At 40.6% G+C, this 16,188-nt stretch overlaps 1 protein-coding gene across 1 annotated transcript in view; it reads left to right on the top strand.

Annotated features, from left to right (window-relative positions):
• LOC134511160 (macrophage mannose receptor 1-like) overlaps positions 1-16,188 on the top strand; it is a 35,428-nt gene that overhangs the window by 10,677 nt on the left and 8,563 nt on the right. Inside the window, exons 11-23 of the mRNA XM_063324719.1 lie at positions 12-160; positions 587-786; positions 1,162-1,283; positions 2,036-2,123; positions 5,522-5,666; positions 6,126-6,161; positions 6,250-6,419; positions 7,263-7,330; positions 8,988-9,088; positions 10,338-10,480; positions 12,567-12,681; positions 13,888-14,036; positions 15,494-15,596. Of these exons, the coding sequence (XP_063180789.1) occupies positions 12-160; positions 587-786; positions 1,162-1,283; positions 2,036-2,123; positions 5,522-5,666; positions 6,126-6,161; positions 6,250-6,419; positions 7,263-7,330; positions 8,988-9,088; positions 10,338-10,480; positions 12,567-12,681; positions 13,888-14,036; positions 15,494-15,596 (1,589 nt within the window). The remainder of the gene's footprint in view (positions 1-11; positions 161-586; positions 787-1,161; positions 1,284-2,035; positions 2,124-5,521; positions 5,667-6,125; positions 6,162-6,249; positions 6,420-7,262; positions 7,331-8,987; positions 9,089-10,337; positions 10,481-12,566; positions 12,682-13,887; positions 14,037-15,493; positions 15,597-16,188) is intronic.

The following is a 16,188-nucleotide window of genomic DNA, read 5'->3' as shown; positions in this document are numbered from 1 at the left end:
TTTCTTCACAGATACGAACAAGCTTTTTTGACTTCTGTAATTGGATTCAATCCAGCAAAGTATTTCTGGATCGGTCTCTCAGATGCAGAAGAGCAGGGGACATTCAGGTGGGCCAGTGGGGATGTGGTCACCTTCACCCACTGGAACGCGGGGATGCCTGGTACGTGCCACAAGGGCCACTGAGTTTCTGCTCTGGGGACCCGAGAAGTGAGAGTTTGGAAGCTAAATAGTGGTTTAGAAACTCTACTGGCATAAAGTGGCAAAAACAACTTTGCAACTTTCTGTTTGTGCTAAAGGGATTAAATCAGAGATCATGGTAGCTCCTTCCGGTAGAGCGTGTGGGACTGTACGCGTCAGTTGGTATCATTCACTGTTGTTTGGTGGCTTTGATAGGTGGTGATTCATAGCGTAATGTAAAAAGACTTTGATAAAGCTTATTTATGATTTAATTGAAATGCATGTGAGCTATTGTGAGCTATTGGCACCCAAACGCAGTGGGGACAGATTATATTTAATTAAGTAGCATATGCTTTGAGAAGATGCAGTTATTTATCAATAAAGGTAAAAAATGTTATGTTTCATGAAGGAAGGGAGTCAGGCTGCGTGGCCATGACAACAGGAACTTCAGCTGGATTATGGGATATTTTGAACTGTGAAGAAACAAACATGTTTCTCTGCAAGCAGCTGGTGGAGGGAGTCACTCCTCCTCCTCCTCCAACGACAATCCCTCTCCCATCGTGCCCAGAGGGATGGCAATCCGTTCCTCAGAGCAGCTCCTGCTTCAAAGTAGGTCTTTAACTTCTGAATGCAAATCCTTGTCGTTTCAAATGAGAATATGTTTCATTTATTCGTGGAAGGTGGATTTTACTCTGCCTACATGATACCTGTCTGTGGTAACACATGTCCAGCCATCCCCACATGGTGTGCCGGGGGAGTGCTGGAAAGTGCTGCGTGTAGGTCGAACTAAGTTTGGAGTCACTGGGATTTGGAGATGATAGGAAAATCAAATTTGATAGAGGAACCACAGGCTTATGGTTGCACAATTAAATAGTAAGTGATAAAACTAGAGACCAGGACACCAGACGAAGGCTAGAAGCCCAGAATGCTATTTCTAAATTTCTGTAGTACCCAACACAGTATTTAATTGTCCATTTTTTATAGATTTTTCAAGGAGGAAGGGAGAAAATGGAAACATGGTTTGGTGCAAGGGATTTTTGCAGAGCCATTGGAGGAGATCTGGCTTGTATCCACACTGAAGAAGAACAAAATCTAATAACGAGCTTGTAAGTATCTGCACAGTGCATCATTTCAATGTAGGGAAAGAGAAACAACCCACAATTAAAAAATGACCTTTCTGAGAGACATTAAGGATTTCTGGTGACCAGTTTCTACTTTGCAAAGACGATGTGTATCCTTGCAAAGCGGCAGAAGGAAATGAGTAGGAAGAGGTGAGCAAAAGGGTTTCTTGGCAGGCCTCTGGGAAGGTGGTGCTATGCACTGAAGTGGCCTGAACATACACAAAAATGAAAGAAGGATCATCAAAATTGGCTTCAACTGAGTTTAGTTTGAATGGATAAACCTGGTCTTTTTAGCTCATTTTGATCAGCAGACAAAATACTCCTGATTAAAGGAATAGTTTGTGCTGCCTTCTTTCCTTAGTTATGGGAAAAAATTGGGAGTCTAAGGAAAGCCTGCCCTATCGATGCGCTTATATAAATGTTTAAATCAAGCCTATGAGTACAGACATGTCTGAATTTGGATGCCTAAGCTACTTGGTCAAACCAAGACCTTAAAATATATTTTCATTTAACTTAGTATTTGTGGACTCATGACAGCTGTGATCCTTCCCATGAAGCTCTGCATTTCACTGTTTCCTGCCACATGTGTTTTTCCCCACATGACAATTGAATGATTACTTTGTATGACTGTCTGAAATGACACTTCAAGCATCAAAACACCGGGAATAATGTAATGATATATATTCTCCTTTTCTATTTCACACTGTGTCTGATTGTCTATATTTGTAATGATTCAGAAAGAGAGATTATCTTCACTTATCTTACTGGATGGGTTTAAGTGCCTTGGACTCCGATGGCGGATTTATATGGAGTGATGGCTCCCCAGTGAGTAAATAATTTATTGTTCCAGCTTTTTGAATAATTTTCCATGTATATCTTGGCAGATAGCTCTCACAACTCCTCCTATACAAGCCACAAGTGGCCTTAAGTCTTTACTACCTGATTCCACTCTACAAATTAGTTTTTATCTTTTGATAGTTCATAGTTATAGATAACAGTATGACATTTAGAGTAATGTAATGAAATAACACCAAAAGTGATGGAATCTCTATCTTGATCTGAGCAAATCTGGTTGTACTAACCTCTATATTAGGTGGCAGGGCTCATCGAATGGGCTTTAAACTAGATTTGAAGGGGCTAGGGGAAGAAACCAGGCTCTTTAGAGGTAAGCCTGGGGGTGGTGCGCCAATGTCTGTGGGACGGGATGCTAGTGAAATCCCTTGCTCTGCTGACTCAGTGAAGGCAGGGGATGGAGAGTCTTGCAGCAGCAGAGACGTGAGGGTCATTGATGGGTTAGAAACTATGGCTGTGCCTGGGAATGGAGAGGTAGGAGTTAAGGCTTCTCCCAGCAAAAGGGTGGCAGGAGTGGTAGCCCAACTGAAGTGCTTCTATACTAATGCACACAGCATGGGCAACAAACAGGAGGAGCTGGAAGCCATTGTGCAGCAGGAAAACTGTGATGGAAATGTGGTGGGATGACTCGCACAACTGGAGTGCTGCATTAGATGGCTACAAACCCTTTGGAAGGGACAGGCAAGGAAGGAGAGGAGGTGGCGTGGCTCTGTATGTTAGGGAGTGTAATTAATGTCAAGAACTTAATGATGGTGACAATAGGGTTGAGTGGTTATGGGTAAGAATCAGGGGGAGGGCCAACAAGGCAGATATTATGGTGTGAGTCTGTTATAGACTGCCCAACCAGGATGTAGAGGTAGATGAAATATTCTATAAGCAGCTGGGAGAAGTCTCAAGATCACTTGCTCTTGTCCTTGTGGGAGACTTCACCCTACCTATTCCCTATCAGCTGGGAATACAATACAGCTGAGAGGGAGCAGTCTAGGAGGTTCCTGGAGTGTGTTGAGGATAACTTCCTAACACAGCTGGTGAGGGACCAGACTAGGGAAGAAGCCCTGCTGGATCTGTTGTTTGTAAACAGAGAAGGACTTGTGGGGGATGTGATGGTTGGAGGCCATCTTGGTCATAGTGATCATGAAATGATAGAGTTTTTGATTCTTGGAGAAGCAAGGAGAGGGGTCAGCAGAACTTCCACCATGGACTTCCAGAGGGCAGACTTTGGTCTTTTCAGGAGCTTGCTTGATAGACTCCCTTGAGAGGCAGTCCTGAAGGGCAAGTGCATCCAGGAAGGCCGGACATTTTTCAAGAAAGCAGTCTTAAAGACGCAGGAGCAAGCTGTTCCCATGTGCTGAAATATGAGCCGTTGGGGAAAAAGACCAGCCTGGCTGAACAGAGAGATATGGTTACAACTCAGGGAAGAAAGGAGAGTTTACAGTCTTTGGAAGAAGGGTCAGGCCACTCAGGAAGGCTACAAAGATGTTGTAAGGCTACGTAAGGAGAAAATTGGAAGGCCCAAAGCCCGACTAGAACTTAACACGGCTTTGGATGTCAAGAACAATAAAAAAAGTTTCTATAAATACATTAGTAATAAAAGGAGGATTAAGGAGAATCTCCATCCTTTATTAGATGAGGGTGGGAACACGGTGACAAAGGATGGGGAGAAGGGTAAGGTACCTAATGTTTTCTTTGCCTCAGTCTTTAGTAGTAGAATCAGTTGTTCTCTGAGTACCCAGGCCCCTGAGCTAGCAGATAGGGGTGGGTAGCAGAATGAAGCATGGTGGATGAGGGAAAGGCTGTGGATGTTGTTTACCTGGACTTTAGTAAGGCCTTTGACACGGTTACCCACAGCATCCTCCTGGAGAAACTGGCTGCCCATGGCTTGGATGGGAGTACTCTTCTCTGGCTAAAAAAGTGGCTGGCTGGCTGGCTGGGCTCAGAGAGTGCTGCTGAATGGAGTTAAATCCAGTTGGTGGCCGGTCACAAGTGGTGTTCTCCAGGGCTCAGTAATGAGCCAGTTCTCTTTAATATCTTTATCAATGATCTGGACAAGGGAATTGAGTGCGCCCTCAGTAAGTTTGCAGACAAAGGTTAGGTGGGAGTGTTGATCTGCTTGACGGTAGGGTGGCTTTGCAGAGGGATCTGGACAGCCTGGGCAATGGGCTGAGGCCAATTGTATGAGGTTCAACAAGGTCAAGTGCCGGGTCCTGCACTTAGGTCACAAGAACCCCATGCAGCGATACAAGCCTGAGGAAGAGTGGCTGGAGAGCTGTCTGGCAGAAAAGGACCTGGGGGTGTTGGTCCACTGCTGGCTAAATATTAGCCGGCAGTGTGCCCAGGTGGCTAAGAAGGCCAACAGCATCCTGGCCTATATCAGGAATAGTGTGGCCAGCAGGACTAGGGAAGTGATCATCCCCCTGTACTTGGCACTAGTGAGGCCACACCTCGAGTTCTATGTCCCGCACTACAAGAAAGACATTGAGGTACTGGAGCGTGTCCAGAGTAGGGCAACAAAACCTGTGAGGGGTCTATAGCACAAGTCTTCTGAGGAGTGGCTGAGGGAGCTGGGGTTGTTTAGCCTGGAAAAAAGGAGGCTGAGGGGAGATCTTATTGCTCTCTACAACTACGTGAAAGGAGGTTGTAGCAAGGTGGGAGTTGGTCTCTTCTCCCAAGTAACAAGTGATAGGACAAGAGGAAACAGCCTCAAGATGTGCCAGGGAAGGTTTAGATTGGATATTAAGCAAAATTTTTTACACTGAAAGGGTTATTAAGCATTGGAACAGGCTGCCCAGGGAAGTGGTTGAAGCACCATCCTTGGAGGTATTTAAAAGATGGGTCAGTGTAATTCTTAGAAATACGGTTTAGTGGTGGTTTTTGTCAGAGTTAGGTTGATGGTTGGACTAGATGATCTGAAAGGTCCCTTCCAACCTGGGCAATTCTATGATTCTATATTCCCATTTGTCACTAATGTTAGACATAATTTTGTATGTCTACTCAAACTAGGCTTTACTGTCCTCCCCGTCTTAAGTAGATCAAGGTCAGCAAGGCCCTAGTCCATATGGCAGCACTGACAGATTGTCTCATGTTGAAATTTCAGAACAGGATAATCAACCGAGGAGTCAGATAATGGTATTTAGATACTTCTTTCTAGAGCTTGGCAGGACAACTACATCCCTCCTGATAACAAAGAGGGCAATAACTTCTTAGCTTATTAACATGGCTTATAAATACACAGAGGAATCACTATGATATGCAAAGGTCATATCCTTCTCCTTACAAGGTCTGGCATCAAAGCACAAGACAGATGATGAAATCAAATGAAGTACATTTTTCATTAACAGGATGATATAAGACAATTGTTGTTTCCACTTTAGGTAAATTTTGAAAAGTGGGCATATGGAGAACCAAACAATTATGATGGAAATGAAAAATGTGGCGTGTTTAGTGGCTATAATAATATGAACTGGAATGATTTATTTTGTGAATATATGCGGAACTATGTTTGCCAAATAAAAAAAGGTAAGAGGACTTCCTTACGCAACCTTTAGAGACAGATATGAGCATCCTTCACAGGTCTGATCACACTATCTGCATGTATTAGAGCCAACTGTGCCATCAAGTGTAATGAAACACTTAATACATTTTAATGTAAATAAAAGCAGTTGAAAACTGTGAATTCATCCCTGAGATAGATGTGTAAGTTGGGGTACACATGCAGCACGTTGAGGAAATGAAATACAGCAGCCTAAAGTTGGGCATAGTTTCTGTAAGCTTAACTTGTGAATGGCTCTAATATGGTATTTTGCTCAGTGTAACACCATTTTTTTCGCATATTTTGAGAAATTCTGTGGCAAAAATAAGCATACCCTTAAGATTAACTTTATTTCTTGAAATTAAAATGGTAACAACTGAATAAATATATTTAATTGGGAAATGTCTGAGAAACATAATATACTCTGATATTGATTTACATTGCAGGAGCACCACTGAAACCAGAGCCTAATTCCACGTTCAGTAAGTCTTGTACTTCTAATAACAGAACTAAATTAACATACAATGATGTTAAATTCTATTACAGACTGCTTAATGTTTTACCTTGCAGATTATGAATATACTGTTAGTGACGGTGACTGGATAATACATAATCACAAGGAATACTACATCAGCAAGGAATCGATGCCTATGGAAAAAGCTAGGGACTTTTGCAAGAAGAACGGTGGTGATCTTGCTGTCATTGAGGGTGAAAGTGAAAAAAATTTTCTTTGGAGATATGTAAGAAACATATTTTACTTCAAAAATGCACTGTTCTGTCCTTCACTGAGGCACCTTTTTCAGCTCGCTTATGAAATATTAGAAAAAGGTCCTCATCATAAAAAAAATCACTTTCACCTTTCATGGGTTCATCTACTTAAGAGCTTTACCATAATCATTATTTTGATAAATTGCTACACGTAGGCAAATCCTCAGCTTCTTTTCAAGAACACTCTCAGGATGTAAATCTCAAAACCCTTGCTCTTTTTATCTGAAAGCTACAGTTACTGAGTATGTTTTGGTTTACAACTCATTTTCTTCACAGAATTCAATAAAAGCTTTTTCACTCTTTTTGCCAAAACAGATTTCAGATTTTCAGCAAAAAATTTAAGACAAAACATTTTCTAATAGGAAGAGAATAACCTGATCATGATATACTCTTTTGCAAATAGTTTCATACTACTAAAACCAAATATGGTTCCATCCTCTCCTCCACATGACTAAGTACCAAACCTTACCATTTACTTGTAGCCTTTTGGTAAATTGTCATTATGCTTTCCTAAAACTCTTAAAAATTCTGTTGTATTTTATAGCCTGCTTAAGATTTGGTTCTTAACTTCTTAACATAGCTTTTTGCTCCATTTCTTTTTCATCCCATTCCACTTTAAAAAAAAAAAAAAATACTGGAAATTGGAGGAAAATTTTTCATTTTGCAGTTCAGGCACATAATCCCACCAACTCCCTGTACTTGACATACTATGCAATTGTACAACTGAAATTAAAGTGGTTTTTGAGAGCTTGCTTATTTTATTTGAAACTTGTTTTCTTGCAGCTTATTAAAATTCTTACTTTTTTGTGTTTTAGACTTTCTATAAAGACTGGGGAAATAACTTTTATATTGGCTTAAGTGTGAGCCTTGATAAGACATTCCGGTAAGTAAAAACAAATTAAGTTTTTCAGACTCATATTTGTCATGGCTGTCTGTAAAAGACTGTTGGAAGTTCAATGCCTGAGAAAATCTGTCTATAGCCATGTCTTCACATAAAGTTTTAAAATATGATTCTGCTCCTTTGGGGGAGCATTTCTCGCATAATATTTTCACTATTTACCCTTTTTTTGGGTCTATACTCTGCTTTTGTATTGTGAGGCTGAGATGTTCACTCACAGTCAGTGCAGTGCCATCCCCTTTTCCTTGTTAGATGAAAGATAAAATTGGTCGGAGGTCCCTAAGATGTTCCAGATGGTACTTGCAGACATTATTGAATATTCAAATGATCAAAGAAAAAAAAAAACAACAACAAAACACAAAACCTACAGTGAGGTATCATGTTGGTTTTTAGAGGTGAAACATCAATACTAGAAAGCCCTTGTCTGGAAGGTAATTTCCAGATGGTTCTACTGTCAGAGCCCAGGGCAGGACAGCTTCAGGCCACGTGGAGTCATTATTCTTCTACAAATGCCTTTGGAAACAAATTGCCTGGGGATATACTAAACTTCCCATGGAGCCTTAGATGAGTTACAGACACACTTCTGTGTCACTCTTCTCCACCTCGCTGCCACCCCTCCTTTTTCTAGTGCCTTCTCCTGGGATTTGAAGCTTGGTCAGATGAGTCTCAGTCTCTTCATTTCAGTCTTTCTTCTATTGTCTCAGGATGCCTTGCTTAGCCACAAGCCACAAAGACTGGATAGTCTCATCTCCTGGAGCTCCTGCTTTCTACATCACATCCGCTGCTCAGAAAAAACCTGTTGTTTGTCCAATTCTCCCTTGTTCCCTCACTAGTTTCATCCTCCTCGCTGCTGTGTGATGGTGCCACTATTTGTCTTTATATAATTCCCCCTGGCTTATTACGTACTGTTTTTTCCTATTTGTCTCAGGAGATTTGCAAGTGGAAGCAGCTAGGCATCCTATTGAATTCCCTACTTGTAGTTTGTTTGCAAAACACACATACAGTTGCTTAGTCTCCAAAACCAGAAAAACACTAAATTGCCCTGGAGCTGATGCTGTCTGAAGGCTCTCAATCTTGGCAGATTGCCCACTTGACTTCCCTCCTTCCAGCACACTGAGGCTTTTTCACCTTTTTCTTGGCTACTTTTTGAGAATAAATGATTGTTGCACAGCAGAAAGCAATAGCTGTATAATATTAAAGATTTCCTTTGTTTAACAAGACGGTCCAAGTGTCAAGTGGTTCAAGGCTCTCTCTTACCCTACAAGATCTTATGCTACTGCTTTTGGGCCCAGGAAATTACTGAAATAGGCTCAGGTTTCCGTGCTCTGGAGGAAGCCAGGTCCAGTGCTATACTGTTGTGTTTCCTGCAGGCTATCGATGCTCAGAGACCAAGAAAGGCTGGGGCTGCCAGCTGAGATGGTTAGTTCAGACCTGGTCCAGGTCAACAGAGTAGGTAGTTGATATAAAGACATTTTTTACTAATTCCAAGCGGAAGGTCTTGTTTTTATTTTACCAGAGAACAACATGTGTTTGTAAACTAGTACGTGGGCAACTTAAAATACAGAGCTCTAATACGTCCTTTACAAAGAAATATTAACTAATTCAACTAAGAATCTTTATTACCCCAAATTACTTCTTTCAGGTGGATGGATGGAACTCCAGTGAACTACGTTGCCTGGGCTCCAAATGAACCCAATTTTGCAAATAATGATGAAAACTGTGTGGTCATGTATGCCCAAACAGGTGGGTGCTGTAACAGCGTTCAGTCTGCACAGTGTGGCATGGGCTTGGGAGGGCTGCGTGTGCGAGGCTGGGTGAGTTATAACACAGAGCAGGCTGATGTTTGATAGAGTGCTTAAAAAGCGTAGGAAAATAAATCACAGTCTCTTCTTTCATTTATGCACTTTTAAAAGATTCAACTATATGCAACTAACACATCGGATTACACCTGCAATTTGATTCCTAGCGTTGTCAGAAAATTTCAGTGTGAACAAATCAGTTAAGCACCAGACCATCTGCAGGTAGAGTCAGGATTGTTTGTCCTCTAACCTCTGTCCATTTTATGACTGCCTCTGGAGGACATCAACTGTCTCTTATCATTTGTGCAGTTCCTAAAAATCCAGGGCTTGGGCATGGCTTTGATTGTTACTAAACAATATTATAAACTATTTTAATTAAAATAAATAAAAATATCCTTTAATACAGAGAGTTGCAAGCAATTGTGCTTACACTAGCCAAGAACTTAGCTGTGTTTGGAGCAGTTAATCTCTTCTACTTTTAAACATTTCTAGTCTTAAAATCTACAACTGAGGTAATCTTCCTAGGCTCTGTTAGAGGTCGGTGGAAGCAACACTTTCGGGGAGTAAATATTATGTCCAGTTTTGGAGATCTTCTTTAAGATAAGATGAATTATGTCCTTAACATCACTGAATTATAATGACAATATCTCCATTAAACATAAGGTATTATTAGCTCTGCTGTAGATAATTACCTTGTAAGCCTCTGCAGTGAATTAAATGAATGCCACTTTCTTATTCATTTCTGAACTGTAAAATGGGGATGACGATGTTAATGTTATATTCTTACATCACACTCCTGTAGGGAGAAAAGATCCCCAGAAAACTATAAGACTCTGAGAAGCTCAGGTAGTAAAGTAACAAGGACCAAGTACCTTACATAGACAGAGTGATCCTAGGGATCTTACAGATCTTAGGGGAATTAAGCATTTGGAATAAAACTCGCCTTTGTCAATGCTATGGTTTTGCTACATTGAAATATTTCTGTTCTCAGACCAAATATCCATATTCTGAATGTTGCTGGAAACCTGACTATTTCTAAGGAACATACATAAAAAATACTCATTATTTCTGGGGGAGAGAAATACAAAACTGTAACCAGTTCTATTTCCTATGGTAGATTTTCTTTAGGAAAAGACATTTTTATCCCAGTCTCAGTTGCATTTTGTTTTTCTTTTTTTCTAATTTATTTTCAGGTACATGGAATGATCTCAACTGTGGCAGCGTTGAGTTATTTATTTGTGAAAGGCTTAACAATACTGTTCGTCCAAGTGTTACTCCCACTTCACCACCACCAAAGGGTGGGTGTACAGAAGACTGGCTCCAAATTGATAACAAGGTGCGGTACGAAATGTCTGTATATTGTATTTTAAAAAGAGCAGAATAAAAAGTGTCTTTGATTCAGTTTCTCAGTTGTAGCAGGGTTTTCAGTTATCACAAAATATGTTCTGACTGTGTATATTTAAAGACTCTAAAAATATGATTTCTGAAATAGAAATTATAGCCTCTATTGGGACCACAGCAGTTATGAGGGAGGTTATGAGACATACAAGAAGAAAGATTAATCTTATATTTTTGCTTGTGTTCAATGTTGCCAAGGATGGCTGAGCAACTTTCCTTGTGTGGAGCTGTTGTATGTTCTCGTTTACTGTGCTGAGCTTATCTGGCTGTCACAGGTTGTCTGGACATTTATTCATCCCTTGCCTACTACGCACTGGCTGTTAAGCCACTAAGGCACCTTCCCCTGAGAAAATTTATCATATTTTTTTCTATAACCAAACATCTGTTAAAGTTTTTAAATAATGCAGTTATAAGCTTCACCACACTTTATTACGTAAGATGACTCTTAGCCTTCTCAAAAGGCAAAGGACTGTATGTATTGAAAATCCATAGATTGTCACCAATGAAACTATAAAAGCTATAAAACAACAGTGTGCACTGTTGAGAATACACCTAGAAACGAAGATAATCCTTGATTACATTGCCTCATCTAGCTCCGTCTGTCTTTCTTTTGGCTAAGCCAAAATATGTTTTCAGTTCGATAGAGCTCCTTTGTTTGAGATCCGCTGGCTGCTTTCTCCTCATTACTTCCCTCTGTCAGCCCTGGGGAAGAGAGTCACAAACTCAGAGTTTGCTCCTTTTCATGGTGCTCTCTCAAGCTAAAGTGTCTCTCTCTTCCTCACCTCCTGGAAGAGGAGCTCCCAAAGGATCCTTCCTTGACTCCTCCACAAGTGTTTACACACCGCTTCTGACTGTCGTGGACCTACCTCCCTTTTGCCAAACTTTTTGCTCGAATTTCCCGATTAACTTTTCAGTGGCATGCTTTAATTGGCACATTTGTGTTTCTTGATTCTGACAAAGCTGTCTAATGACATCTTGGTTAAATCTCACAGATCATGTTACAAGAAATGGTAAATTCATTGTTTTCTTTGTAATGTCAGAATCATTAATGTCATAATCAATGTAATTATGTAATGTCATAATCACTCTTTCTGTGATTATCCTGTGAGAACCAAACCTGGTTTGACAAACAGAAGCTAAGATGTTTAGCTTTAATAACATATCTTATCCTTCTTTGTCTTCTGAGGTCTTCTTAAGCGTTCCTCCCACAAAGTCACACCTCAGAAGTGTGCTCAGAAGACTTAACATAATTTCTACTGAAATCATAGAATCAAAGAATTGTTAGGGTTGGAAGGGACCTTCAAGATCATCTAGTTCCAACTCCCCTGCCATGGGCAGGGACACCTCCCACTAGACCAGGCTGCTCAGAGCCCCATCCAGCCTGGCCTTGAACACTTCCAGGGATGGGGCTTCCACCACCTCTCTGGGCAACCTGTTCCAGTGTCTCACCACCCTTATGGTGAAGAACTTCTTCCTAATGTCCAGTCTGAATCAACCCATCTCTAGCTTTAATCCATTCCCTCTAGTCCTACCATTACCTGACATCCTAAAAAGTCCCTCACCAGCTTTCTTGTAGGCCCCCTTAAGATACTGGTAGGCCACTATAAGGTCTCCCCGGAGCCTTCTTTTCCCCAGACTGAACAACCCCAACTCTCTCAGTCTGTCCTCATAGGAGATGTGCTCCAGCCCTCTGATCATCCTCGTGGCCCTTCTCTGGACATGTTCCAGCATGTCCATATCTCTCTTGTAGTAGGGGCTCCAGAATTGGATGCGGTACTCCAGGTGGGGTCTCACGAGAGTGGACTGACTTCTAAATGTATGCTAAAATATTGCGGTTTATGCTAGTTTTCTAGTAAAGATCTTCCCTTTCATAAAGACTTAAAGACAAGCTAGAAAGGACTATTAAATCACCTAATCTCCCTTTTTGCTTAAAATATTCAGCTTATCTTGCTTGTTACAAAGATGCTTTCACCAGAAATTAAAAGGCCATCCAGTTACAGATTTGGCACACTTCTCTTTTGCAGTGTTTCAAAGTATTTGGCCTTAACGAAAATGATACATTGACGTGGCATGCTGCGCGGAACAATTGTATTAGTTTTGGAGGAAACCTGGCTACTATATCAAAAAAGGAGATGCAAGGTACAAAGTACCAATGTTTTGATACTGAATGAGACATCAAGTAATTCCTGATAAACAGATTAAAACAGATGTTATAGCTTCTGCAATATATGCTACTATTTATGCCATATTAATATAAGGTTATGTTGAATAAGAAATTGCACCCTTGGAAAAATGCTTGCATAGGTTTTAGTGTCTTGATTGACTTTTAAAATCATAGCTTTGGGGTTAATATAGGGTGTACAAAGAAATTCTTACGTTTAAATATTAAGATTTTGTGTTAGGGTCTTGTCATATAATAACATGTCCATATTTTAATTTTTTCTAAGTGTACATGTAAAAATACATGTAAGGGAGTAATAGCCAAAACAAATCACCATGCTTCTACCTGCTGAGCTAAATGCTGTGGGTGTCAGTGGAGGACACATCCTCAGGCAGAAGGCGGCTCCAGTGCCAGAGTCCCAACTTCCCCCTGTTCCTCTTGCTCTGCTGGACCTCAGCCTGCTGGTCTTGCTGCTGCTCAGTAACTTAGAGGTTTTTTAGTGAGGCCTCATGTTTGCTCAGGAAATGCGATGCCTCAGGTCCTGAGGGCCGCACACGTACCGTCTCCATGCTCACTCCACCAATGCTTGTCGTTTATACTTTTTTCTGTAGCAGAGGAAGGACATTATTTTAATGGAAAGTCAGTCCAGGCAGGAGCTAAGGGAAACAGCATCTGGCCTTCCAAAAAGCTGAGATCTCAGTACATACATACTTGGTTATTAAGTAGTTTCATTTGTGTTACGTCTGTTTAGAAATGACGTTAATAAGTCTGGATAACAAAGAAGTTACCAAAGAAGAAAAGGGAGTGCACAGTCTGTAGATTCATTTTCTATGTGCCAAGGTTTAGCGTACTCATGTTAATTTCTGTAATACCATTAAAACTTTTTCCCTGCTTTCTCAGATGATGAACAGCATAGAAGAGTAAACAATAAATTCCCTAAAAAAAATTAAAAATTATTATATGTGTCAAAATTTGCCCGTCTTTGAGTTTGTAAATACTTTTCCTGACTTTAACATCAAATGACCACCTAGTCTTTTTATTTTTATCATAAGATTATTATCTTATCAAAAAAGAGAAAAACAAAACTCATCATCCTGGTTCCAGGCAGGCACTCTAAAGTCTGCACTGTTGGGGAAAGGTACATTTAGTTTCCTTCCTTGTACAGTTGTTCTTTTTTCCTTCAGCTTCCCTCATATCCCTCTTAAAAAGTGCTGAAACTGATGCTTGGATTGGACTGAATGACATAAATCAGGAGCACACATACTTATGGACGGATGGAAGCCCAGTTGACTATACCAATTGGGCAAAAGGTTCCCGAAGTTATTATAGTAAGGTAAACATTAATTTCTATTTATCACTTAAGCATTATAACTTTAGTAGATTAATAAATTGTATGTAGCTGCAACTGTATTTTCTGCAAAGTTTCCTTTATGAAGATTTTTAGTAATCTTGTTGCTTTTAAAAGCAGAGTAATCATGTGGGAGGTCTACCTTCATATATATTTTTCAACTTCATACGTATTTTTTCAAGATAAATGTGTTGAACAAAATCCAAAAGGAGACTCTGGATCTTCCTTTCTCAGTTTTGCCTTTTCCCTCTACACCTTCTATCAAATCTTCCTTCTGAAAGATCTCTTCTGCATACTTTGAAACTTTCAGCACCGTTATATCATTTTGTGTTTAATTGCAAGACAAAACTGAGCGTTGTTCAATAATTGTAAAGTGGCTAATGTAGAATACTGTGCTTGATAGTACTACTTCTGTACTCCTGGGCTAGCTTTACGAAGTTTCTCTCTTTTTCATAACAGAATTGCTTTGAGTCCAGCTAACACAGGAAGAAGTTCTGTGAGGTCCAACCTCTGCTGCCATCCAGACTAAAGATGGGCTTTGGGATTTGCATCATAGAATCATAGAATAATTTAGGTTGGAAAAGGCCCTTGGGATCATCGCATCCAACCATCAACCCCTCTCTATAAAGTTCTCCCCTACACCATATCCCCTAACACCACATCATTTCCAGGACTTCCCCATCTCACACATGCATACGCTTTCTGCAGAAGGCTATACTCATATTCCTACACAAGTTGCTGCACACCTTCCTTCGCTCGCAGCAAAGATCTTGGCTAATGCCCCTGAGGGGGTTTGGAGGTAGCATATGAGATCCGGCTGATAGGAGGTGGGGAGAGCTGCTGCCTCTTGCTGCAGAGAGCCAAGCAGCAGCTTCTCATGCTGGGGGAAGCAGAGGAGGAAGGTAAAGAGCCCAGATTGCAGGGAAAAGGGTTTGGGAGGTTGTTTCTGATCACTACCTCTGAACTACTGCACTGTGGTGACAACTTTGGATCCTAGTGCTGGATCAGGGCAGGAAGAGGATTTCAGCTCTCCAGGCAAGTTTCAGTGCTGAGGAGGGTTTCCTCATAGCCTCCAGGACAACAGCAACAGAGCTGAGCCATCCTGTGGGCCAGACCCGACACACGCATGTCTACCTGCACACACACACGTGCATGCACAGATTACACACATACGGATAGTCACAGATGCTTCTTCCTGCTTCTGTGCTGTGCTTTGCAACGCCCTCCAACATCCAAATGCAAACTTTCCTAGGCCTGAGTTGTAAATGCTTATTGTCAGATTACTGCTCCTGACCATTGCTTGTATGAGTTCATATATTGGATCTTCATATTATTAACCTCTGTATGACTGCATGTGGCAAGTGAGTCTGTGTACCCATCAGGAATAGGAATGTTTCCTGCATATCCACGTGTTTTTCTTGTTAATCTCATTTCCTCTCTAGGAAGACTGTGTCTTTATGATGAAGAACCCTATTGAACAAGCAGGGAAATGGAAAGATGAAGAATGTAAAACAAGCAAAAGCTACATATGCCAGAAAAATTCTGGTGAGTTTTCTTTCACCAGTTTCTAGTACAGCTGATTTATTGTGGTTATGTCAAACTGGTGTTAAAAGTGACTTTCCCATATTCAACCCTATTTTAACTGAAATTAATCTGACAGTACCACAGGTACTATGGACCATTTTAACAAAATGAACGCACATTTTGGTTTTTGGAGAAAAAACTCTTAACATCTCCTATTTTAAGAACTAGATCAGTAAATTAAAAAAAAAGTGATATCTATGGATCATCATGTATTTCACTATTTTTGGTGATCAGGAGGGAGAGACAGAGAACAGTATTTTGTCTTTATATGGGCAAATTCTTCAAAACTGAAATTCTACTGTTATACTTAAAAGCACTGCAACTTCTTTGTTTTGAAAAGCTGCCCTGCTTGATTTCCTTTACAGTCCTACTAAGCAATTTCACAAACACAAGAAGTCTTAATATATCATGGAAAAATTGTGAGAATTGTTCCCTTCAATGCCCTACGCAGTTACAATATGCTTTTGGAAGGTCTAGAGCTTGCAGGGCACGTTCCTGGAGGTGATACAGATATTTACGTTAAAAGGTTATTCTGATAAGAATTAGAAAATTT

Source organism: Chroicocephalus ridibundus, chromosome 2 (genome assembly GCF_963924245.1).
Source record: "Chroicocephalus ridibundus chromosome 2, bChrRid1.1, whole genome shotgun sequence".
NCBI lineage: Eukaryota > Metazoa > Chordata > Aves > Charadriiformes > Laridae > Chroicocephalus > Chroicocephalus ridibundus.
The sequence above is the reverse complement of the archived record's forward strand: the minus strand, read 5'-3'. Positions and strand labels throughout refer to the sequence as shown.